The following is a 25,760-nucleotide window of genomic DNA, read 5'->3' as shown; positions in this document are numbered from 1 at the left end:
TCTAAATCAAATCACAGAGAGTCATCTTTAGACCTAACAGTATTTCAATGGAAGGAAAATAAATTCGTGTATTTTGCGTCAAACTTCCATGGTACTGAACAGAGCGTAGTGATAAGAAAACAGAAAGATGGAACTAGTATGATTATATCATGTCCAGTTATTGTATGTGATTACAATAAAAACATGGGTGGTGTGGATCATGCAGACAGATTACGTTCAACTTATGGTCTTGACAAGCGATCAAAGAAATGGTGGCACCGTCTCTTCTGGGGAGCAATACAAATTGCTTTTGTCAATGCTTACGTCATTTTCAGTGATCTACATGGGGCACTGTCACTGCTGGAATTCAGGCGTGCTGTGGCACTAGGGCTAATGAATGAACAGCAAGTGCCAAATCTCAAAAAGAGAAACTCTGGTAAAGATGAAATAACTCTCCCAAAGAGAAGGAAGGATAACTTTTCTGTTCCGAAGGATGTACGTCTTGGCAACCGAGGAAACCATTTTGTAGTGTTCAGTTGTAAAAGAGGACGATGCGAAATGTGTGCGAAAAATAAAATTCAGTCGAGACCACATTCACAATGTAGCACAAGTAAGGTGTATGTGTGCTGCAATGAGAAGAAGAACTGTTTCCTACAATTTCATGAGGTATCACTAAATATGTGATATGTATATACTGTCAAAAATGTATAGCTAAGTTACTATGTATTGTGAAGTAACTCTAGAATAAATTTATGCGAAATTTAAAAAAATAATTCAGAAATATCATATTTCTGTTAATTAATTTTCTAATGTAAAAATATGTAATATTTATGTGGAATAAAGTACAAGTTATAAAAATTGGAGCATTTTTCTGCGCATGTTGTGATTCTGTCCATGGAGTCTGACGGTACTTCTGAGTACCAGGAGAGAAAAAAGTTGTGAAAAATAAAATAAAATTTTACAAAAAATCCTACTGTCATTTGAGGCCACAATAGCATAAATTCTGCAAAGAAAATTTAAAAAAGTAAATTTTTTCTTATGTCAGGAAACAAAGGGTTAAATACATGGAATACAGGGTCAGGATATACTCAATACTGATGTAAGCCGACATATGAGACCGTTTCAATGAATAAACAGATAATTATTGAAAGAAAAACACCACACTTGCGCAAGATCAGCTTCACACTTAACTTTGTTTAACAGCTTCCTGAAAAAATGTCCAACTATTGCACAACACTTGTAATCCAAATATTGGAAGTACATAGTTACCTGAGTGAACAGTTTAATTTCCACTGTTGTAAATGCTAGGTAATTGTAGTATATCGTAATCTACATAAGCTGTTATTTCCTTTATATAAATAGCCAGGCACCACCCACTAGATAAGTCACGATGTTCATTTCACCGTTACAAAACCTGGCTTTTAAATATTTGCAGAAATTGAGCCAACACATGCCAGCTGCTATGTAATCTTTGATTCAAAAAGTATCATTTTATACAGCTTATCCGAAGCTTAGTTCATGTCTGCTCACCAACGTGTGCACTCCTTAACATCACAAAAGATACAAATTACAATGACTATGGGAAAAAGAGGCATTGTAACTCGTTCTTTGTCCAACAGTAAAAGCCCTTACTTACATAATGGACATTTCCTTACAACCGTTACTCTTTCGTTAATTACATGCATATATTGACAATGCCATTTAATTTTTTGTTTTATATACAGAAAATTTAAGTACTAAACATCTTAGTCATTAAAGGTTATTATCTGAAATAGAATGGAGCATGTAGCTAATTATTTACAGTCTTTGGCGATAATTGGTAGCACCTTACAGCATAGCTACCGCCAGATTTACAGTAGTTAGCGTTCACACAACTGATAATCATACTGGCATCTGAATCACAAGAGATGTATGTACTACCGGTATAGGTCGCTAATGCGACGAAATGATCTTTAAGAATTCAATTAGCACATGTTGTGTTCTTTATTTTTCGGCCTCTTTTTTCTGCAATTGCACATATTCAAGTTAGATAGGTTAGTTGCCATCTTTTACAACTGTAATAAAAGTCTCATCAATGTCACAAACTAGGCTATATTCCGACCCTAGATCATACACGACTGTACCATTGTAAAGCAGTAACTCAACACACACACACAGCACCTAGAACATGTTAGCTCCCTTCACACACACACACACACACACACACACACATATATATATATATATATATATATATATATATATATATATATATATATATATATTCTCTCTCCCTCTCCGTATGCTGAAAATATAAACACCTACACAGAGATCGCAGATGCTTCCATTACTATCAAAACAAACAAAAACTGGACACATACAGAAACAGCAAAACAAAACACGCGAAATGGCGAGAGAACGGTGACACTTTCAAACACCGAAATGCACTTTCAAACACCGAAATGTGGATTTATTAAGTGCAGGGAAAGTGCTGTGTGCAAAAACTCAACAACATATACACGTGGAATATGAAGAATGGAATGAACAAAAAAAAAATTAAAAAAAACTGTGGGTAACAATAAGAATAAAAACGGTTTATAATAGTAAGTAACGTACGTGAACTGTTAATTACCCAAAGAAACAAAATTGTAAGAGAAAAAACCAGATTGTTACAGTGACCACTGGAATTGCTTTAAAACAAAGCGAAACTCCTCTGGTTTTAATAAGATTTTTAATATAGTTGCAAAAAACGGCAATTAAACTGTATAACTTTTATTTAATTAGTTGTCACTACGTGTATCGATACAATGAGGAGATGGGTAACACTCTTGTAGAGATAGCCAACTCCGAAGTGACTGACCACATGCAGACGGGGTGAAGTTTGCAGTGAGGATACGCACCCACCGTGTTGTCGGAAGGCAGCAAAAAACGTCAATTAACCTGTATAACTTATATTTAATTAGTTTTTAATACGTGTAATGATGCAATGAGGCGATGGGCAACAATCTTGCAGAGATAGCCAACTCTGCAGTTGGGTTGGGGGGGGGGGGGGGGGGCGAAGTTTGCAATGAGGATATGCACGGACTGTGTTGTCGGAAGGCAGCTGCTGAACCCGCGGTGCATCCCGCTGGCCCTGGACAGGAGTCTGGCTACTGCTGGAGTGAGTCCGTAAAGCCCACAGCATTGTGGTAGCAAGTTTGATGGGCGGCCTTAGTGCAGGAAACTGGTATTGCAACAGAGATTCGAACTCGTGGCTGCTGCTGGCGATTCCCTATTGCCTCCTCATCTGGCGTAGCCCGCTCGTCGTGGCAGACTGCTGGGCTGTGATTGATTATGCTACAAAATCGATAACTATTTATTCCAGATTGCAGTGACCCTATTATGGCAATCGCCGCTTCTGGTTGTGTACTCGGCAACGTCATTGAAACCCCAGTGCTGGAGAAATCCCCTTGTCTGTGCCGTGCATTACCGTCTTGTTGGCAAGTGTAACGAGACATCCTCCTCTAGCATGACTTTTCCTCAAGAGTAGTTATCGATACCAGTATTATTTTTAGAATTTTGGACAGATCAGAATTATCACAATTGCTTTTCTGAAAACTTTCATATATTTATAGACACAGTATGTTATATTTGAAGCTAAAATTTATGAAAAGGATTTAGTTTATAAAATATTTTAGTTTAGATGTTATAACGATAAGTATTAGTTCTGAATGTACAGTTAAAATATTTTTTTAGGAACATTTGAAATTACGAATTATTTGCACACTTAAAATTTCTATTATTAATTACGCAATCCTGTACTGTTTAATATGTTTATTTCTAGATTCATTTATGAAATAATAACCGAAATTAATAATGAAACGGCAACTACTAGAAATTCATTTATTAAGAAGAATTGTAAGCCCTTTGGAATATCGTTATTTCCACAAAGTGGGGCACTTGTAAGCTTTCTTCTGATGTGAGCGGACGTAATTTTTGCAGTTTTGTGCTGACAATGTAAATTCGGGTGTGTTAATGAGAAAAATCAAAATACTCTATGATATACCAAATTAGAGGAAATATATTTACGTATAAAATGCTGCAACAACAATCTTCAAATTTATTCAGTTCAAACCAACCGTGAAGACCTGATGTGAGGTTTTCAGCTTCAAGAATCAGACCCCTAGACAAGAAGAACTGGGGCCATCTGAATATGAGAATCTCAGTTAACTTGAAATTTTATTGTAATCTTCGATCCTCTCAAATCTTCATAAAAGACTCTGCTTATTAATTACTTTGACTGGACACTGTTTAATGTGGACAATAGATTGAAGTAGGAAGGAGGGGGGAAATTACACAAGTTACACCAAAAGAGCCTACCCCTTCTTGCAATAATTTAGCATATTTGTTGTCTTAGTTCAAGTGATGACATGCCGTGCTCAATAGCTACCTGCAGCTAATGCAATATTCTTTCATATCCTCTCACAGATTTTGCCCTTAAAATGGTAGCGACGCTACACCGACCCGTCCCTGGAAAGTATCCAGTCTCTCGGCTCTTGCTTAAGACTGGTCTGCACAGCATATCATATGTTACACCCAAATTTATATTGCACAAATATCCGGCTGCTCACTTTACACAGCTCAGAGTCCGCATTTAAGCTATAAATCTCAAGTGCTAAATTTATTCTTACGCTACTTAGCTGTTCAGAACTACACACTTAACGGTTCATTAGTTCACGTGAAACACATAATTTATGCTTGTATACTTCTCATACTCTCTCGTTCATGAAGCCCTTGGCAATTTTCCTTGCAAATAATTAATAGCATGGTCTCATATCGTCTTAAACACCAAGAAATACATTTATTCCTCACATTTACACCTCAGTGTTCCTCGCTGACTCACTTTAATGCTCTAAGATCTAGTATACTAGGATTTGTAATACCTGTGGAATGGTTTGCTGGGCAATTCCCTACCTCAAGTACATGAAGGATATGAGTAGCAGCGTTAGTGCCACTACGGTGCTAGGTGTTGTGGCGCACAAGGTCACGTTTACTCGTCATTGCCCTTCCAGAAACTTTTTAACGTGCTGCAGCAACTGTTCTGCAGTAATTCTCCCCTCGAGTGGTGCTATCAACTGCTTGAGGGAATAGGTCAGGTCTGGCTTCAGTATACGAGGTGTGGCTAGAAAAAAACCGGACTAGTACTGGTGAAACAATAAAACGAATGCAATAAGGCTGAAAGTCGCGTGACCTGTCACGTGACTCTCGCTCCGCCTACTGCTGGAGTTTCATCTGCCTCCTGCACTCAGTCTGCCCGTGGCCTCTGTTTTAAGTAGTTGACGTTTTGTATGTGCGTCGGAAAATGTTGAGTGTACAGAAAGAACAGCGTGTTAACATCAAATTTTGTTTCAAACTAGGAAAATCTGCAAGTGAAACGTTTGTAATGTTACAACAAGTGTACGGCGATGATTGTTTATCGCGAACACAAGTGTTTGGGTGGTTTAAACGATTTAAAGATGGCCGCGAAGACACCAGTGATGACACTCGCACTGGCAGACCATTGTCAGCAAAAACTGATGCAAACATTGAAAAAATCGGTAAACTTGTTCGACACTTTCCTTGTCAACTCCTGTTAACTCAGACACTGCTCTGATTGTTAAACGGCGATCTTGTCGAACAAGTTTACCGATTTTTTCAATGTTTGCATCAGTTTTTGCTGACAATGGTCTGCCAGTGCGAGTGTCATCACTGGTGTCTTCGCGGCCATCTTTAAATCGTTTAAACCACCCAAACACTTGTGTTCGCGATAAACAATCATCGCCGTACACTTGTTGTAACATTACAAACGTTTCACTTGCAGATTTTCCTAGTTTGAAACAAAATTTGATGTTAACACGCTGTTCTTTCTGTACACTCAACATTTTCAGACGCACAGACAAAACGTCAACTACTTAAAACAGAGGCCACGGGCAGACTGAGTGCAGGAGGCAGATGAAACTCGAGCAGTAGGCAGAGCGAGAGTCACGTGACAGGCCACGCGACTTTCAGCCTTATTGCATTCGTTTTATTGTTTCACCAGTACTAGTCCGGTTTTTTTTCTAGCCACACCTCGTATGGTTTCATGTGTGACCAAGTAGGTAATATCTTCATACGCAAGGCATTTAATGTCAGAAATATTCCGCAGTCGCGAATAAATTTCATAAATGAATGGTTCAGGAGGGTTAGCTGCTGCTTTGGGAGTATCTCTAGTGGTTAGTCTGGCCAGTGCACTAGTGGCTCGGCTACATTCAAGTGAGTAACTTCGGATACAATGGTTGGTAAACGGAAGGTTCACCCTGTTACGTCGAATAGCGTCCCCTTAATCAACAGTCCGCTACCTCTCAGGTCTTATCATCTTGCTCCCGTGAACCTTCCTCGCCGGTAGCAACACTCTACCACTACCACGGTGTCGTACACAGAGTAAATGCAATGCAGTCCTGCTTGCTGGAAATAAGGTCTAGGCTTCACAAAATTCCTCGGAAAATCATGTCCCCCTGTTGTGCCTATGAATAGCTGCACCGCACATGCATTTGCAACCGTTTGAATCACTCGAACAGTTTGAATCACTCGAAGTATAATGATCTTTCTAGGACACTGTCATCACTGCATATTTGTTTCCCTCTTCAGAAATCTGTAGCGCAGCTGCAGTCTTCACCTGTACAAATTTCTCTGTGGCTTCCCTTTTTACAGAATACGGGTGAACGGTGTAACAGCTAAACTGTGCATGCCTGTCCATTACCAGGATCCTAAACAGTACACACAACCATGTATGGTCCGTCCTCAGCTCTACCGATACCATATGATAATAAAAAGAGAAGCTCCTTTTTTATTCTCTTCTTAAATCCATAGTAGAGAAACACCGGCACTGTTCCAGGTTGTCGATGGTCTCCATGATGTTGGGTTTGCGTTCGTACAGAATTACTAAAAACATGAAAGTAATCACAACAGAATCGGTACTTCTTAGAAATGTTTGTAGACTTCTTTGGGACAACCACAATTCCTGCCCCATCGATGGACTATTACTTTCTTTTATTATTCCATCAGCCAAATGCTGGATGACAAACTACTCGAGAATCGGCTATAAATAACGAGGAATTCTACATGGCTTGCAGCCCATTGATGCTTTGCTTTTCCTGTAGGAGTGTGGTGCTGTTTAACAGGTGTCGCTGGCGAAGGACCCCAAGGAAAAAAAAAAACCCTAAAAATTCCAACTCCTCCATTCATACTCTTTCTCCTCCCTTCAGATGCTCCACCTTTTTACATAATACTGTTCTAGCTTCGTCCTGTGGCTGCCAATGGCGTACACATTATGTGCACCAATTATGCTCCTTCAGAAAGTCCGAATTCGCTATTAACATGCCCTTCCTCAGCTTCACATTTTCGGTCTGCAAAATTATCAAGATTGTCAGGTACTTCCCTCCACCCATCTTTGTTTTGTACATATACGATACTCCTTTTAACCAACCATATTGGTGGATCCAACAGGTAATTCCCTTCCAGTGGCTCTATTGTACAGGATATATCGACTGGTCGGTCTGGCTCCGCACTCAACCAGTGCCACTTCCTGGTGCCACATGGCACACAGTTATGTAAATCAGACTTTTGTATATTTGTATGTGACTTAACAGAAATGCACACTATGATAGACGCACCTTGCGACTTATCAACATCGGCGATGTCTTCTCTCTCTACATGGTGACGAAGGTCATTTTTGGCATGGTGTTGATGCAAGAAGTCCAACCCCAGCATTATGCTGTAATCCTCGCTTTAGTGAGGCACTGCTTCCACTAACTGCTTAAACCCAACTGCCTCCACTTGAAAATTTATCTCCACTGACGCCAGTGGCCTCATATCATTATCTACCACCCCACAATACCTATAGCCTGCTGGGTTCCATCGTCTCTGGCCCACTAGATCTCTGCTGGCTGCTGACACATTTGCCCCAGTGTGCCACAAAAACATATATTTTATGCCCTGTGCGACATCCACTATTACACATTGTGCCTCTGTTTATATACATGTTGCATCTAATTTTAGTGGGAACGCCCTTTAGCGGACTTCAGAACGGGTGCTTCCTTCCTCCTGTCCACTCTCTTGACATTATCATAGTGCTACTGTCACTACACATGCCCCATACGCCCACCATCTGTGCCATCTGACTCTTGCCTAGGATATACCATGCCTATCACGCACAATCATTGACACATCAATCTCTTCAGATACCATTGTCAACCTAACAGTCTAATGGAGATCCTTAGGCGCCTCTGAGCGCACCCTTCCTGACATATCCTGTGAGAAGTCTCTTAGGAAAGCATCGAACGTTCACTTTTCGGTCTTCTGCAACAAAACTTCAGCTCAGCTCATACATACGTACGTTCATTGTCCTTATTCTATAGGCCAAATTCTCTATGGCTCCCCCTTGGCTCTTTGTACGAGGGCAGTTCAATAAGTAATGCAACACATTTTTTTTCTGAAACAGGGGTTGTTTTATTCAGCATTGAAATACACTAGGTTATTCCCCAATCTTTTAGCTACACAACACTATTTTTCAACGTAATCTCCATTCAATGCTACGGCCTTACGCCACCTTGAAATGAGGGCCTGTATGCCTGCACGGTACCATTCCACTGGTCGATGTCGGAGCCAACGTCGTACTGCATCAATAACTTCTTCATCATCCGCGTAGTGCCTCCCACGGATTGCGTCCTTCATTGGGCCAAACATATGGAAATCCGACGGTGCGAGATCGGGGCTGTAGGGTGCATGAGGAAGAACAGTCCACTGAAGTTTTGTGAGGTCCTCTCGGGTGCGAAGACTTGTGTGACGCCTTGCGTTGTCATGAAGAAGGAGAAGTTCGTTCTGATTTTTGTGCCTACGAACACGCTGAAGTCGTTTCTTCAATTTCTGAAGAGTAGCACAATACACTTCAGAGTTGATCGTTTGACCATGGGGAAGGACATCGAACAGAATAACCCCTTCAGCGTCCCAGAAGACTGTAACCATGACTTTACCGGCTGAGAGTATGGCTTTAAACTTTTTCTTGGTAGGGGAGTGGGTGTGGCGCCACTCCATTGATTGCCGTTTTGTTTCAGGTTCGAAGTGATGAACCCATGTTTCATCGCCTGTAACAATCTTTGACAAGAAACTGTCACCCTCAGCCACATGACGAGCAAGCAATTCCGCACAGATGGTTCTCCTTTGCTCTTTATGGTGTTCGGTTAGACAACGAGGGACCCAGCGGGAACAAACCTTTGAATATCCCAACTGGTGAACAATTGTGACAGCACTACCAACAGAGATGTCAAGTTGAGCACTGAGTTGTTTGATGGTGATCCGTCGATCATCTCGAACGAGTGTGTTCGCACGCTCCGCCATTGCAGGAGTCATAGCTGTGCACGGCCGGCCCGCACGCGGGAGATCAGACAGTCTTGCTTGACCTTGCGGCGATGATGACACACGCTTTGCCCAACGACTCACCGTGCTTTTGTCCACTGCCAGATCACCGTAGACATTCTGCAAGCGCCTATGAATATCTGAGATGCCCTGGTTTTCCGCCAAAAGAAACTCGATCACTGCCCGTTGTTTGCAACGCACATCCGTTACAGACGCCATTTTAACAGCTCCGTACAGCGCTGCCACCTGTCGGAAGTCAATGAAACTATACGAGACGAAGCGGGAATGTTTGAAAATATTCCACAAGAAATTTCCGGTTTTTTCAACCAAAATTGGCCGAGAAAAAAAATGTGTTGCATTACTTATTGAACTGCCCTCGTAATAGCATTCAGCTGTTTCCGAATGCACATCACACTGTTCTGCTTCATGTATCTCTGCAGAATCTACCGTTTTAACTGTTTATACGCCTCTACCACCCCCAGCGTACCGTGCATCACACAAGGGCTTTCGTCCCTCCTGATAGGCGTAATTTTGCTACCTGCAACAACTGGGTATCAAACCAACCACCAAAATTCGCCGACGTTGTCAGCTACACCATGAACGACATCACATCCTCAGATGACCTTCCAGAAAAGGGACTGACTAGGCTAGTGACAGCTGGATCTATTAAAATGTTCGGTGTCCAGAGCAGCGCTATTTCCTCATCCTCTGCTGAAAGCTTGTTCCACAAGATCGTATTATCTTCATTCCTCATTCACACGCAATATAAATACGCAAGTAGTGAGACGGAACTGGTTGTTCCGTTCAATTACGTTATCTCAAGGTTACAGAACTCATGTATTGTTAATGACAGACTGGTCTTTGTAACTATTTGCTCTGGTACCGAGAAGTTCTGATGCAGAAGTGGAAGCCACTGTGTTTATTTGATAATGATTTAATGCCCTTCCTCTTCCCATTCCTGTTATGTAGCCCTTAAATGTCAGAATGAATGTTTGTTTTGGGCGTGATTCTATGAGCGGGAGAATTGTAATGCATAGGTGCATGTTTTGTTTGGTTTGGTGCCAACCTAACTCTCGTAGGTGAACTGGTAAAGATGGACCATTAGTGTTAAAGTAACAGGGGTTGGCATCAAGTCCTCCCTTCCCATTCAGAAGTGATCGGAGTGACCGTTAGGGGTGCTCCGCCATTTTTCGTCCTGCGGGTTCAGGCTGGCTGAGAGTCCTGCGCTCTCCTCTGCCAAGCAGTTCGCTAATTTTACAAAAGGATGAGTTATGTCATAGATTAGGTCACTAATTCGTTGTTTTCAAGCATCAACATAGTTAGGCTTACGTTAGGACCACTTTTTAAATTATTTTCTGAATACATTGGATAGAATTCAGGAATCTAACGCGAGCGTGGAGAGCTTTCTATTCTAGTTTTAAGTTGTTAATCCTGTGGTGCTTTCAGCATTCACAATGTTTTTAGTTGATTTCTCAGTCAGCGGGCGTTTAATTATTTCATTTTACTAAATTCCAGAATTTGTAAGATTTTTATTGGTAGCATGGGATTCTCCCTTTGTGCAGGCTTCAACCATGTGCTCATAACCGTGTGACAAAGAGTAATCATTTCCTTGTCGTACTTTCACTTTAGGAACTGGGCCCGTGAATAATGTGAAATATTTAACTGATTTTACGTGGTAAGTTAGTTGACTTGATTTATGTAGTCTGTGTTGGTCTTTGTCTCCACGCTGCCACGTGTGCAGTACTGTTCGGAGAAGCGGCCACCAGCATTACTGAATTAAATTCAGCTAGGTTTTGCGAGTGAAATTATTATATAAAATCGAAGAACGATCACAAATGCTCCAAATGAGCCTTTGATTTCCAAGATCCTTCGTGGAATTGGCAGCACAATCGATGAGCTTACGATAGTTTTTGTGGAAATACAGAGTAGGAATTGGGTGTATTTCGTGTGAAGATTCGATATTATCCAAGAGTGATTAAAGGTGGTGAATAAATATACCTGCAATTACCCCAGATGTAAATGAAATGTTGTGATTGGTTCGTCATTGCATATGATAGTTCCTGTAGAATTTCAGTGTAGTTTTTGCTAGCATACGTGTGACGAATTGAAGAGGTTGTGTTTCATTTTTGTGTATCAACTGTGCATGTTTACGTCTTCTTGCGCACCACTCGACCTCCCACTATAAGATCGCGTCCTAGGTTGCTATGTTGTTCCCGCCAAAATCAGAGAGGGACTCCGAAATTCGTTTTGAATGGATTACGTTAAAACAATAGTTCTTACTGAGTCCGAGTGTGGGAAGTATATGAGCGGGTCGTATGAGAACTGCAATCGCAGGAGCAACGTAACATTCCGCCCCATCCTGTGCATATCACTGAATTAAGGAACATTCAGATTCGAGGGATTGCACATCATGTCCTTGTAACTTAATGAATGTTAATGTGTGCATCACTGAGAGTGGTGGCATGTGGTCCAATAAAAGTGATATTTATATGGCAGTCTTACGTGTATAGGCCAGCAATTCCACCCCCTGCCCCATACCCACTAAATGTAATCATGAAACGACCCACTGACAGATTCTAAGCAGCCCAAAATTTACCCACTCGAACTTTCCAGAAGTAAGAGAAACACGCAGGAACAATCTTGCATCAGTAGCATCAAGCTGAAAAGCGAATAACAAATTATATTTTCCACCCAATCATCATCTGTCTAGACTCCCTGCGATGCCTCGCAACACGACAAAAATGGTGGCACGTGATACAGACACGGACTCAGCATATGGCACAGAATGTCCGAGCGGGTCACACTACGAACATCCACAAGGCTCCAATTACTGCTCCTTGCTGTTTCCCAGAAACTCAGACGCATCACCCACCACCTCTGGCATAAAGAAAAGTAACACTCAACTTATGGTAACATTTTCTCCTACATCCTGTGCCTGTCTTATACAACAACGTTTTTCCACACACCCCACCGTGTTGACACTGCAGCTTGTTGTGCAGACGTCCTGCTGCATGGACGATACACCTTCTGCTGCGCAATGAAGACGTCGCCGCCATTTCTGACGCCAACTTATAGCCAAACCCAGGAATGGTGGGGTGGCTGCATTGTCAAAATTGTCTAACGGCCGAGTGTTGAGGCTGGGTGGCCGGCCGATCAAGGCTCAGGGGTCGGCCGGAGTGGCCGAGCGGCTCTAGGTGCTACAGTCTGGAACCGCGCGACCGATACGATCGCAGGTTCGAATCCTGCCTCGGGCATGGATGTGTGTGATGTCCTTAGGTTAGTTAGGTTTAAGTAGTTTTAAGTTCTAGGGGACTGATAACCTCAGACGTTAAGTCCCAAAGTGCTCAGAGCCATTTGAACCAGTTTTGAACAGAACGTAGGTACGTTTGAAAATTTTATTTCGGTTGTTCCAATGTGATACATGTGATACCTTTGTGAATTTATCATTTCTGAGAACGCATGCTGTTACAGTGTGATTACCTGTAAATACCACATTAAAGCAATAAATGCTCAAAATGATGTCCGTCCACCTCAATGCATTTGGCAATACGTGTAATGACATTCATCTCAACAGCGAGTAGTTCGCCTTCCGTAATGTTCGCACATGCATTGACAATGCGCTGACGCATGTTGTCAGGCGTTGTCGGTGGATCACGATAGCAAATATCCTTCAACTTTCCCCACAGAAGGAAATCCGGGGACGTCAGAGCCGGTGAACGTGCGGGCCATAGTATGGTGCTCCGACGACCAATCCACCTGTCATGAAATATGCTACTCATACCGCTTCAACCGCACGCGACCTATGTGCCGGACATCCATCATGTTGGAAGTACATCGCCATTCCGTCATGCAGTGAAACATCTTGTAGCAATATCGGTAGAACATTACCTTGGAAATCAGCATACATTGCACCATTTAGATTGTCATCGATAAAATGGGGGCCAGCTATCCTTCCTCTCATAATGCCGCACCATACATTAACCCGCCAAGGTCGTTGACGTTCCACTTGTCGCAGCCATCGTGGATTTTCCGTTGCCCAATAGTGCATATTATGCCGGTTTACGTTACTGCTGTTAGTGAATGAGGCTTCGCCGCTAAATAGAACGCGTGCAAAAAATCTGTCATCGTCCCGTAATTTCTCTTGTGCCCAGTGGCAGAACTCTACACGACATTCAAAGTCGTCGCCATGCAATTCCTGGTTCATAGAAAATGGTACGGGTGCAATCGATGTTGATGTAGCATTCTCAACACCGACGTTTTCAAGATTCCCGATTCTCGCACAATTTGTCTTCTACTGATGTGCGTATTAGCCGCGACAGCAGCTAAAACACCTACTTGGGCATCATCATTTGTTGCAGGTCGTGGTTGACGTTCCACATGTGGCTGAACACTTCCTGTTTCCTTCAATAACGTAACTATCCGGCGAACGGTCCGGACACTTGGATAATGTCGTCCAGGATACCGATCAGCATACATAGCACACGCCCGCTAGGCATTTTGATCACAATAGCCACACATCAACACGATATCGATCTTTTCCGCAATTGGTAAACGGCCCATTTTAACACGGGTAATGTATCACGAAGCAAATATCGTCCGCACTGGCGGAATGTTACGTGATACCACGTACTTATACGTTTGTGACTATTACAGCGCCATCTCACAAAGCGAAAAAAGTGGTCCAATTCATATTTCTTTACGTACTATACTAATATGTAATAAAAATGGGGGTTCCTATTTAAAAAAAACGCAGTTGATATCCTTTTGACGTATGTCAGCGCCATCTAGCGGGCCAACCATAGCGCCATCTGGTTTCCCCCTTCAAGCTAGACGAGTTTCGTTCTTTGTAGTTTTTTCGTTTGACGCTTATTTCGTGAGACATTTGGCCCAGTCACTATCAATGGACCACCCTGCATATAGAGACATGATTACACTTTTATTTCAAGTGCAGCGTTTATTTTGGAAAACTCTTTATTACGCTAAACAGCGAGTGATTTTCTTTTTCAGGTAAACTTTTTCTTCTTAGTGTCTATTGATTTTGTGTCATTCACGAGCTATTCCGCAATGTCGATTTTTGTGTCTTATGTTGCTTGTTTTCAATTTCATAATTGCATGGTAATTTTGTTACTTGCAGAACTCTTTCAGCAAAAAAAGAAAAAAAATGTGCCGATTTATTTTTTTGCAAGATTTGTAATAGCACGGTGGTGATTGTTAAACACGGACAGAAGTCAATAATTCACGTTAGGTCCATATTGTACCTGCTGTCTTCGTATTCAAAAGCCTCCGAACATTTCAGTTTCTTTAATACGCCGGGAAACTCAAATGTGAGCTGTATTCCGAAAACAGATTTAAGTACAAGAGTCCCTTGCTTCATTCAACTTACCTCATTATGAAAGCCAGGTTCGACAAACTTCCGATGGAGTTTCCACACTTCGCCTTTGTTGACGAGTAGCCCATTGCCTTGGATTGTGCTTAACATGAAGCCGAGGTACGGGTCCCGTTCACGTGGTTTACTGGTCACTAATAGCCGTTGCACGTCCTCGGGTTCCGTTATCACAATGACTAGCTTTGGCCCGACGTAAAACCTGTAACGCGGCATAAGAAATACAAGTAAGTTAAGTAGTTGTAAGGAATCGCTGTTGACATGACCAAGCAAAGACACCTCTCAAGAATTCTTTGATTTTGTTATGCTTTTATTCGTCTCTACATTCTGACTTCCAATATTTCTTCGTTCAGAAAAGAATCTACCGCAATTCAGGGTATTGCAAACACAGATGGAAGTCATCGTGGTGCTGTTGCGTTTCCACAAAATGTAATGATGCAAATGTTGTTGTGCGTGTGAGTTTGAGGCGATCTTGTGACGATTAACGACCAGATATGGATATAATGTTTGGGAGGGATACTAGTTTGTAAGAGGAGATTAGGGTACGGCGTGGATTGGAGATGGGAGTTTGTCGGGGGAGCGTTATAGCGTTTGGACTACACAGAAATGTCCTGCCGCCTTGCTGCATCGAGGTGGGGGTAGGTGAATTGCATCTGCTGTGTAGGGCAGAATTGAAGTGAGATTAAAAAAAGGGAATCCGGCTATGAGAAATGAAATTGGAATGATTTTGAAAGTACCTGTCAGCCGAATTTAAGTCAAATGTGACTGACCGAACAGTGTGAATTACTGAGGAGTGTCAGCTTGCTCGAAGAGCTGGGAGTTGCGATAAAACAAGGCTACCAGCGCGCTGATATTTTACACCTGTTAATCATTAAAAGATTAAGATAAAAAGTGTAAAATTTTAGCTAAACAGTTCATTTAAAATAGTCATGCTGCACTAATTTCTGCACAAGTAAAGTAGATAAAGTGTAAGAGAGAGCCGTACATTGAAAAAGACGTTACAGCACTCTAAACCTTCACCAGTAAATCCCACTCACTAAACAGTTTTATACCTGTTCCTTAAAGACAGAACAGGAACTACTTATTAGATACCAAATATCTCTGATATTACGACATACCTTTGACAGGTATCAGCCTACTGCTTGAGGTATCTTTTTCATCGTTTTCATTGCACACAGCATTGTGTAAACCAACGCTGCCTGGATGAGAAAAACCTGGGTACGTTTGCTTATATCTAGGCTACCCGCTGTACACAGCAGACGGCACAAGATAGGAACTTGGCTGAAAATATGACATGTACTGTACATTAAAATTCGTATTGGATTCAGGTCACCAGGAGTATGAGCTCTCCGACAAAACATCTGATTACATACATTTAAGTTTATTACCTCAGAGTTAGTAATGCCTTCAGAAAACCATTAGCATACAATTGCAGATATCAGTACGTTCTAATACGCTGCTGGTTTTAAGAAACGACTCGTAGTCACTCTGTCCCAAAGTTTTCACAATAGTGACAGAAAGATAAAGATGACTTAAGGGGGAATGTATGTAAAATCTATCAAAAAAGGCTTTTTCCCACCAGATAGTTCTGTAGCACGTTAGAAATACTGCCTCCAATTTCAGAGTTTAATTTGTTCCGCAAGTGATATAAAAGCCCTGTTGTTTCAACCAGTGTGCAGAGCCCCGCTCCTTTTTCTACACGCCTCTCTCCTTGTTTGAGCTATTTTATTATTTCCTGCCATTCCGAAAAGACATCTGTACAGTACACTACACTGTGAGCCGATTTGCAATGCGATTGATAACGATTTATTAAGTAAATGCACGCGTTGTGGAACACAAGAACCGAACGAAACTTCAATAACCTTATCATTCTTGGTAACACAGAAGGAATCACGAACAAGAATCAGGTTTTTTATGAGACGAGTATTCGATGCAGGTTGCTGAAAACCTATTGAAGAAGACTGATGATGTGCATAATGCTTGTTCCGAAATGTCAGTGAAGGATATTGGCAAAAGGGCACCCAAGAAAGACAGACTAAAATAAAAGAGCTACATAAAGATCAAAAAGATCAAAGATGTAGTTCAGGCCAAAGTTAAGGTATTTGAGGCATGAACACCAATAAAATCTTTTATCAGCATTTCTTGCAAAATTCGTTTTTCAGTGTGTAAGGAATATTTTCTGTTGAACCATTACATATAAAAAGTTAGAATTTGTCACAGACTTTGTACGTGTCATGACACAACTTTTTGTAGTACAAAATCTTTTCAAAGTGAATTATTGTAAAATTTATTTAAGTTTTGTTTAAATGAAAATTGCTATTTATCATATATATAAATTTAAATGTTATTGCTAGAGTGCTAAGACTTATACTAAAAATTTGGTATACAGATTTATTTAACTAATTACTAAAACTTACCACATTATGAAAGTGAGAAATAAAAGGTTTTTGTACTCAAATAAACGTTAAATATGGGGTGAACATTAATAAAATCCACAAACTGTAGGGACGGATCACGACGGGAAACAGACGGAAAAAGGTCCTATGAACACGTGTCCAGAAATGCGTCGTTGCTACAGTAGATGGCGCTGACGAATGACCGTTCCTCTTCAAGTGTCGTGTTTTCCTTATGTACACTACTGGCCGTTAAAATTGCTACACCGCCAAGATGACGTGCTACAGACGCGAAATTTAACCGACAGGAAGAAGATGCTACGATATGCAAATGATTAGCTTTTCAGAGCATTCACACAAGGTTGGCGCCGGTGGCGACACTTACAACGTGCTGACATGAGGAAAGTTTCCAACCGATTTCTCATACACAAACAGCAGTTGACCGGCGTTGCTTGGTGAAACGTTGTTGTGGTGCCTCGTATAAGGAGGAAAAAGGCGTACCATCACGTTTCCGACTTTGATGAAGGTCGGAGAGTAGCCTGTCGCGATTGCGGTTTATCGTATCGCGACATTCCTGCTCGCGTTGGTCGAGATCCAATGACTGTTAGCAGAATATGGAATCGGTGGTTTCAGGAGGGTAATACGGAACGCCGTGCTGGATCCCAACGGCCTCGTATTACTAGCAGTCGAGATGACAGGCATCTTATCCGCGTGGCTGTAACGGATCGTGCAGCCACGTCTCGATCCCTGAGTCAACAGATGGGGACGTTTGCAAGACAACAACCATCTGCACGAACAGTTCGACGACGTTTGCAGCAGCATGGACTATCAGCTCGGAGACCATGGCTGCGGTTAACCTTGACGCTGCATCACAGACAGGAGCGCCTGCGATGGTGTACTCAACGACGAACCTGGGAGCACGAATGGCTAAACATCATTTTTTCGGATGAATCCAGGTTCTGTTTACGGCATCATGATGGTCGCATCCGTGTTTGGCGACATCGCGGTGAACGCACATTGGAAACGTGTATCACCCGGCGTGATGGTATGGGGTGCCATTGGTTACACGTCTCGGTCATCTCCTGTTCGCATTGACGGCACTTTGAACAGTGGACGTTACATTTCAGATGTGTTACGACCCGTGGCTCTACCCTTCATTCGATCTCTGTGAAACCCTACATTTCAGCAGGATAATGCACGACCGCATGTTGCAGGTCCTGTACTGTCCTTTCTGGATGCAGAAAATGTTCGACTGCTGCTTGGCCAGCACATTCTAACCAACTGAAAGCGTCTGGTATATGCAGCTGTACCTGTACACGTCATCCAAGCTCTGTTTGACTCAATGCCCAGGCGTATCAAGACCGTTATCACGGCCAGAGGTAGTTGTTCTGGGTACTGATTTCTCAGACTCTATGCACCCAAATTGCTTGAAAATGTAATCACATGTCAGTTCTAGTATAATGTATTTCTCCAATGAATACCCGTTTATCATCTGCATTTCTTGTTTGTGTAGCAATTTTAATGGCCAGTAGTGTATTATAGATGATCGGGTTAGTAGCGGTTGTCATGCAGGATAAACATAATCGTACTTTGGCTTATACCACGTTGTTGGACCACGTGCTTGGAGCTCGTACTAAGGTTCGTCCCAATATGCTACGGAGCCCGGTCCTCCAGATCTGGTGTACGCACATTCCGCCGCCTCCCTGCATGTTCCTCTGTCTGAAAGGATTCTTGATCACACGAACGCCAAAAAAAGGGCTTGAAGTGTTGTGTGATGTGGTTGGTGTCTTGTGAGGGTACTCGTTTTGGTACAGCCGTGCTGCCTCTTGACCGTTTCCATCTACTTGGCCGTACGCAAACACCGTCTCGGCTTGTTCCCCACATGATTACTGGACCAGTCTGCTGCATACTGAACGCTGCGTCCATTACGCAGTCTGAAACACACAAGGAACGCGCGGCACTTGGTTGGAGGAACTGTCATTTCTCTGCGCCATCTACCGTCACAACGATGAACTTCCGGGGCCGGCCGCGGTGGTCTAGCGGTTCTAGGCGCTCAGTCCGGAGCCGCGCGACTGCTACGGTCGCAGGTTCGAATCCTGCCTCGGGCATGGATGTGTGTGATGTCCTTAGGTTAGTTAGGTTTAAGTGGTTCTAAGTTCTAGGGGACTGATGACCACAGATGCTAAGTCCCATAGTGCTCAGAGCCATTTGAACCATTTTTAACTTCCGGGCACGTGTTTATAGGACCTTTTTTCTTCTTTTCCAGACAGGAATCCGTCCCTGCGGTTTCTCTGTTTTATTAATGTTCACCCATTATAATTACAAACTATGTAGAAAAGCTAATCCAAAGCCAATTGGGAATTTTTTAAACCTCATTAAGGAACAAGAGTGGCCAGATGTTTGTAGCGCTGATATACAGATGACAAATACGAGGTGCGACAATAAAGGGGTGACTGATGTGAAAAAAAATGTTGCTTACCGTTTTAGTCAAGTTTAGTGTTGTCTCCTTCAAAGTAGTTCCCTTCTGACTGCACACACTTTTTCCACCGCTTTTGCCATTGATGGTAACATTTCTGGAACTCATCTTCTGTAATATCCTCCAAGACCCTCGTCACAGCTTTTTGGACATCTTGTGTTGTTTGAAAATGATGTCCCTTGACCGCCGTTTTGACTCTTGGAAATAGAAAAAAGTCGCACGGAGCGATATCTGGTGAATAAGGTGGTTGTGGCAGTACTGAATTTTTTTTTTTTTTAAGTTAAAAATTGCTGTACTGACAGGGCAGTATGGGATGGCGCATTATCGTGATGCAGAATCCAATTATCAGCAATGTTGGCACGGACACGAAGAACTCTTTTATGAAGTCTTTCTAAAATTTCTTTGTAGTAATATCCTAGCTTTTTTGGTCTGGGTGATACCTTTGAGCACCATTGCGAACTTTGGAGTTTTGTCTCTGGATCGTACTGAAGAAAACCAACTTTCATCACCAGTGATAACACGGCTCAACAATTCTGGATTGATTTCCGTTTGCTGTAACAGATCGGCTGCCACATTTTCCCGTTTTTCTCGCTGTTGTGGTGTGAGATTTTTGGGGACCATTTTTGCGCAAATCTTTCTCATACCAAGATTTTCAGTTATTATCAGACGAACCGTTTCTCGATTGATGTTCAGTTCTTCTGCAATCATTTTCACGGATAACCTTCAATCAGATCGTACGAGTTCACGCACACTGGCAAAGTTGACATCCGTCCGAGAGGTTGATGGACGTCCACTGCGGTCTTCATCTTCAACATTCGTTCTGCCTTCACTAAACATTTTATGCCAACGAAAAACTTGAGCTCTTGACATAACCTCCTCTCCAAAAGCCTTCTGAAGCTTACCGCAAGTTGTCGTCGCGTTTTCACCCAATTTAACGCAAAAAGAAATGGCATACCGTTGCGCAATATTATGCGGTTCCATTTCCATGACGAGAGACACAAACACGTGTTAACTTATTACAGCACAACACACGACTGAGCAGTTGCATCGATCTGCCGCTTGGACTAGAAGCAGCTTATAGACCAAGGCTGCACATCTTGCAAAAAAAAAAAAAAAAAAATCAGGCTCATTACTTTATTGTCGCACCTCGTATTATGATTTCCTTAACCCATTTTTCATGCTCTTTGAAAGCTGCTTTCCACTAGAACGTTCAAAATTACCAGCACTAAAAGGCAGCCTGAGTGGCTGACTAGTGAGATAAGGATATCACGTAGAACAAAGCGGGAATTATATCAAAATGTTAGATGTAGTCACAATCGAGCTAAGTTAGCACATCACAAGCGGTACTGTAAGATGCTTTAAAATGTTACTAGGAAGGCAGAGAGTAAGTGGTATGCAAATAGAATAGCTAATTCACAGGACAGAATTAAAACCATATGACCAGTCGTGAAGAAAGTGTCTGGTCAGCAGCACAGTGTCATGAATATAAATTCAGTATGCAATAAAAATGTTTGTCTTACTGATAAATCAATATAAATACAGTACAGTGGATCCACTTGTCTTCTTGTGTGTGAGGTCAGTATAAAATGAGCATGTTGTACAACAAAATATTTTAAGACCTGAAGATGACAGCATAGTCTGCTGAAACCGGTATTCTTAAATAAAAAAGAAAAATTATGCGATCTTGGCGGCTGAATGGTTTTTAACAATTAAACAGCTCGCCCTTTCCTCCTCTCAAAATGAGAAAATTATAGCAATTTTAGATCTATTTCTATGCCATTAATGTCTGCTAAAGTTAGTGAAAAGGCTGTGTGTGTAAGGATAATTGATCATTTCATTCCACATAATTTGCTGTCAAGTGTACAGTTTGATTTTAGAAGTGGTTTAACAACTGAAAGTGCTATATTCTCTTTTTTCTGTGAAGTACAGGATGGACTAAACAAAAGGTTTCGAATCCTAAACATCTTTTTTTATTTAACTAAGGAGTTTGATTGTGTTTATCACAAAATATTGCTTCAGAAGTGGGGCCACTATGGAATACGGTGAGTAGTTCACAACTGGTTCATATTTTACTTTAAGATCAAACAGAAAAAGGACATCCTCCAGAGTACCGAGAATGGCTATGATATGGGGTCTGTGTGGGGCATGAGTAAATGGGGGAGGGGGCGGTGGTGCCCCAAGGATGAGTACTGGAGCCACTCCTGTTCCTTATTTATATAAATGATATGCCTTCTAGTATTGCAAGTGATTCTAAAATATTTCTGTTTGGTAGTAAAGGATATCGTGAGTAACGTTGACACTGTTTCAGATAGTGTATTTCAATATGTAATGTCATGGCTTGTAGAAAATAAATTAACGCTAAATCACAGTACGACTAAGTTTTTACAGTTTCTATCATACAGTTCAACGAAACCTGATGTTCTAATCACAGAGAATTGGCATATGATTAGTGAGACTGAAGAGTTCAGATTTTTAAGTGTTCAGATGGACAGTAAATTGATATGGAAAGCCTATGTTCTATGAAAGACTTCTTATTCAGACTTGATTTTGCAATTTTTACTATTAGAACAGTATATGAAGTAAGTGATAGTTCGACACGAAAGGTAGTCTGTTTTTTTTTTTTGCTTATTTTCATTCGATTATGATGTACGGTATTATATTTTGCAGTAAGTCTTCTTATTCTCAAAGGAAACTTTTGGCTCAGCAATCGGCAGTTTCGGCAGGAAGTGGTGTAAGTTCACGAACCTCTTGTTGACCCCTGTTTCTTAGTCTGGGTAACGTGAAATTGGCCGCTCAATATATCCATTCTTTAATGCCGTTTATGGTTGGCAGTACTAGCTTATTCCCAATAATTAGGAACATTCACTCAGTTAATACTAGGCAGAAATCTAATCTGCACTTGGATCACATCTCTTTGACTCCTGTTCAGATAGGCGTGCCGTAAACTACCACAACAATTAAAAAATCTTAGGAGTAATCTAAACTGATGAGTTTCCGCGTGGGTCACTCCTTCTATTCTGTCGAGGAGTTCTGTGTTTATATATATTTATACCTTGTAATCTTTTTCGGATTCATAAACATTTTCTTTTATCTGTTATTGCTTTCCTGTCGTAATTTCATGTACTGACACGTTCCATGACCATGGAGATTTGCTGCTGAATTTGGTCCTACGGAACTAGACGTGTAAAGTAAAATAAATAAAATAAAGTAATCTCTGAGGAAACGTCCATCATATGTCAGTATGTATTCTAAAAGCATCCAGCAAGGTGCTGATCAAACTATTTGATAAAAAAATTGAAAAAATCCAGATTATAGCCAACAACACAACGACAACATAAGCAAAAATAGGTTCAATTATATCTCAAACAATACAAGTTACATTACCTTATATGTGCTCATGTATTTTCTATTACTTTCCCCCTTACGTTTTGCAGGAAGAAAGAAGTTTCAACACCGCCACCAACCACCACTATCGCTTGGCACACGCTCCTCAGTCCATTAAGCCTACATGAGGAGTCAAAGCTACGGAGTGAGTTCCTGCTGACTATGAATTTTAGCAAGCCTCCCAGTGAAGCGAGAGAGAAACATGCTCATGTGGCGAGTTCAGCCATTCTGAAGAAGCACCAGAGAGACACAGAGTAGGCATCCACCCACTCTATCTACGTTTTCTATTCCTTTTGAATGTTTTCTCACATTATTTCTGGTTTTCTTGTCTCAGTCAGACTTGTCTCTGTCGTAAGCTGTTATTGCTCTCTTGAAACGCTACTTTTAATTACTGCTGTATTTGTCGAATTATCTTTGCTCTGTGGTTTGCTTGGATAGTTATGTGACATTCACAGTCATGTCACATGACAGCTAAAAATTTTCCATCAAGGTTCTATAAGGCTCACAAAAGTACTCAAGGGAGCTACTGAGTCAGAAATACAAGCGTTCTGTCAATATAAATTAGTAAATAAAAACGTATTCAATAATTTTTTTTTAAAATCTCTTAAATCGAACTTTTTTATAAAATGAATGAATTCTTAGCGTTACAAAAATCCCTTAATGAAAAATTAAAGGAAACCAATCAGGGAGAAAACACTCTTAAAAGAAAAAAGCGGTACTTATGTACGTCATGAAGAAAAACGATATTGTATTGTAAATTAATTCATACTGATAAAAATATTTATTTATTTAGGTCACTGGGATGAAAATGTGTACTTTCATTGACTCTCCATATATAAGCACTCATTCAAACTTACTCCAGTAAACTGTAGGTGGTAATATCGATACACATCAGTCCGTTGCTGCATTGGCACGTCTCAAGTGTCATTCACAACTCGTTTAAAGTCATTATTATGTGAATTATATTCCTGTGAATTAATAAAATATTTAACACTTGTAACAACGAATTTCAGTGATTGCCAAGATTAAACCGTCTACAGGGTGGTCCATTGATAGTGGCCGGGCCAAATATCTCACGAAATAAGCGTCAAACGAAAAAACTACAAAATCCGAAACTTGTCTAGCTTGAAGGGGGAAACCAGATGGCGCTATGGTTGGCCCGCTAGATGGCGCTGCCATAGGTCAAACGGATATCAACTGCGTTTTTTAAAAATAGGAACCGCCATTTTTATTACATATTCGTGTAGTACGTAAAGAAATATGAATGTTCAAGTTGGACCACTTTTTTCGCTTCGTGATAGATGGCGCTGTAATAGTCACAAACATATGGCTCACAAGTTTAGACGAACAGTTGGTTACAGGTAGGTTTTTTAAATTAAAATACAGAACATAGCTACGTTTGAACATTTTATTTCGGTTGTTCCAATGTGATACATGTACCTTTGTGAACTTATCATTTCTGAGAAAGCATGCTGTTACAGCGTGATTACCTGCAAATACCACATTAATGCAATGAATGCTCAAAATGATGTCCGTCAACCTCAAAGCATTTGGCAATACGTGTAACGACATTTCTCTCAACAGCGAGTAGTTCGCCTTCCGTAATGTTCACACATGCATTGACAATGCGCTGACGCGTGTTGTAACGGCATGCGTTCTCAGAAATGATAAGTTCACAAAGGTACATGTATCACATTGGAACAACCGAAATAAAATGTTCAAACGTACCTACGTTCTATATTTTAATTTAAAAAACCTACCTGTCACCAACTGTTCGTCTAAAATTGTGAGCCATATGTTTGTGACTATTACAGCGCCATCTATCACAAAGCGAAAAAAGTGGTCCAACTAAAACATTCATGTTTGTTTACGTACTACACGAATATGTAATAAAAATGGGGGTTCCTATTTTAAAAACGCAGTTCATACCATCTAGCGGACCAACCATAGCGCCATCTGATTTCCTCTTTCAAGCTAGACAAGTTTCGTTCTTTGTAGTATTTTCGTTTGACACTTATTTTGTGAGATATTTGCCCCGGTCACGATCAGTGGACCACCCTGTATATTTAGGGCTCTGTGGCTCAGTCGGTAAAAACGGAACTCTTATAGTATCTCTCTGTTGTCCACCTGAAGCTTCTAAGTCAATGCAGACACGGCCATTTATGTCACATAGTTTAATACTCGGAAACTCACTCATCAAAACATATAGGGTATTTCCTGTTGGCGTAGAATTTTGAAATTTGGAAAGAAGTTTCACAGAACACGACAAAGAAAAGATCCGAAAACTGTATGTTTGGAATTATATCAAACGAAAAAAAATTATTTTGTCATTTGCTACCCGACGTCAAATTTGAAATTAAAACAGGCAGAAGTTCTGCATTCAGGCTGATTGGGTAGCAATGGTGAAAGTCAAACCTCAGGCAAGGAATTCGCACACTAGTCTGCAAATGTTTGCGTCACAGTCATGGACTGTGGGGCTGGTCCCGGCGGAGGTTCGAGTCCTCCCTCGGGCATGGGTGTGTGTGTTTGTCCTTAGGATAATTTAGGTTAAGTAGTGTGTAAGCTTAGGGACTGATGACCTTAGTAGTTAAGTCCCATAAGATTTCACACACATTTGAAGATATGTTTGGGTCACATACAGCAGGAAACGCAATATCTACCTGCCGTTGGGTCAACATGTGAACACGTAGTGGTGGTCTGCTGTGGAGCTCAGTGTTCATCAATTTGCCATGAACGGTATGCTACGGGCCACTTG

General features: G+C 41.2%; 1 protein-coding gene across 1 annotated transcript in view; it reads right to left on the bottom strand.

The window, feature by feature from the left end:
- Positions 1-25,760, bottom strand: part of LOC126252076 (probable cytochrome P450 4aa1) — a 386,802-nt gene that overhangs the window by 307,262 nt on the left and 53,780 nt on the right. The window contains exon 2 of the mRNA XM_049952928.1: positions 14,753-14,954. Coding sequence (XP_049808885.1) covers positions 14,753-14,954 — 202 coding nt within the window. The remainder of the gene's footprint in view (positions 1-14,752; positions 14,955-25,760) is intronic.

The sequence above is a fragment of the Schistocerca nitens genome, chromosome 4, assembly GCF_023898315.1.
Source record: "Schistocerca nitens isolate TAMUIC-IGC-003100 chromosome 4, iqSchNite1.1, whole genome shotgun sequence".
Lineage (NCBI taxonomy): Eukaryota > Metazoa > Arthropoda > Insecta > Orthoptera > Acrididae > Schistocerca > Schistocerca nitens.
The sequence above is the reverse complement of the archived record's forward strand: the minus strand, read 5'-3'. Positions and strand labels throughout refer to the sequence as shown.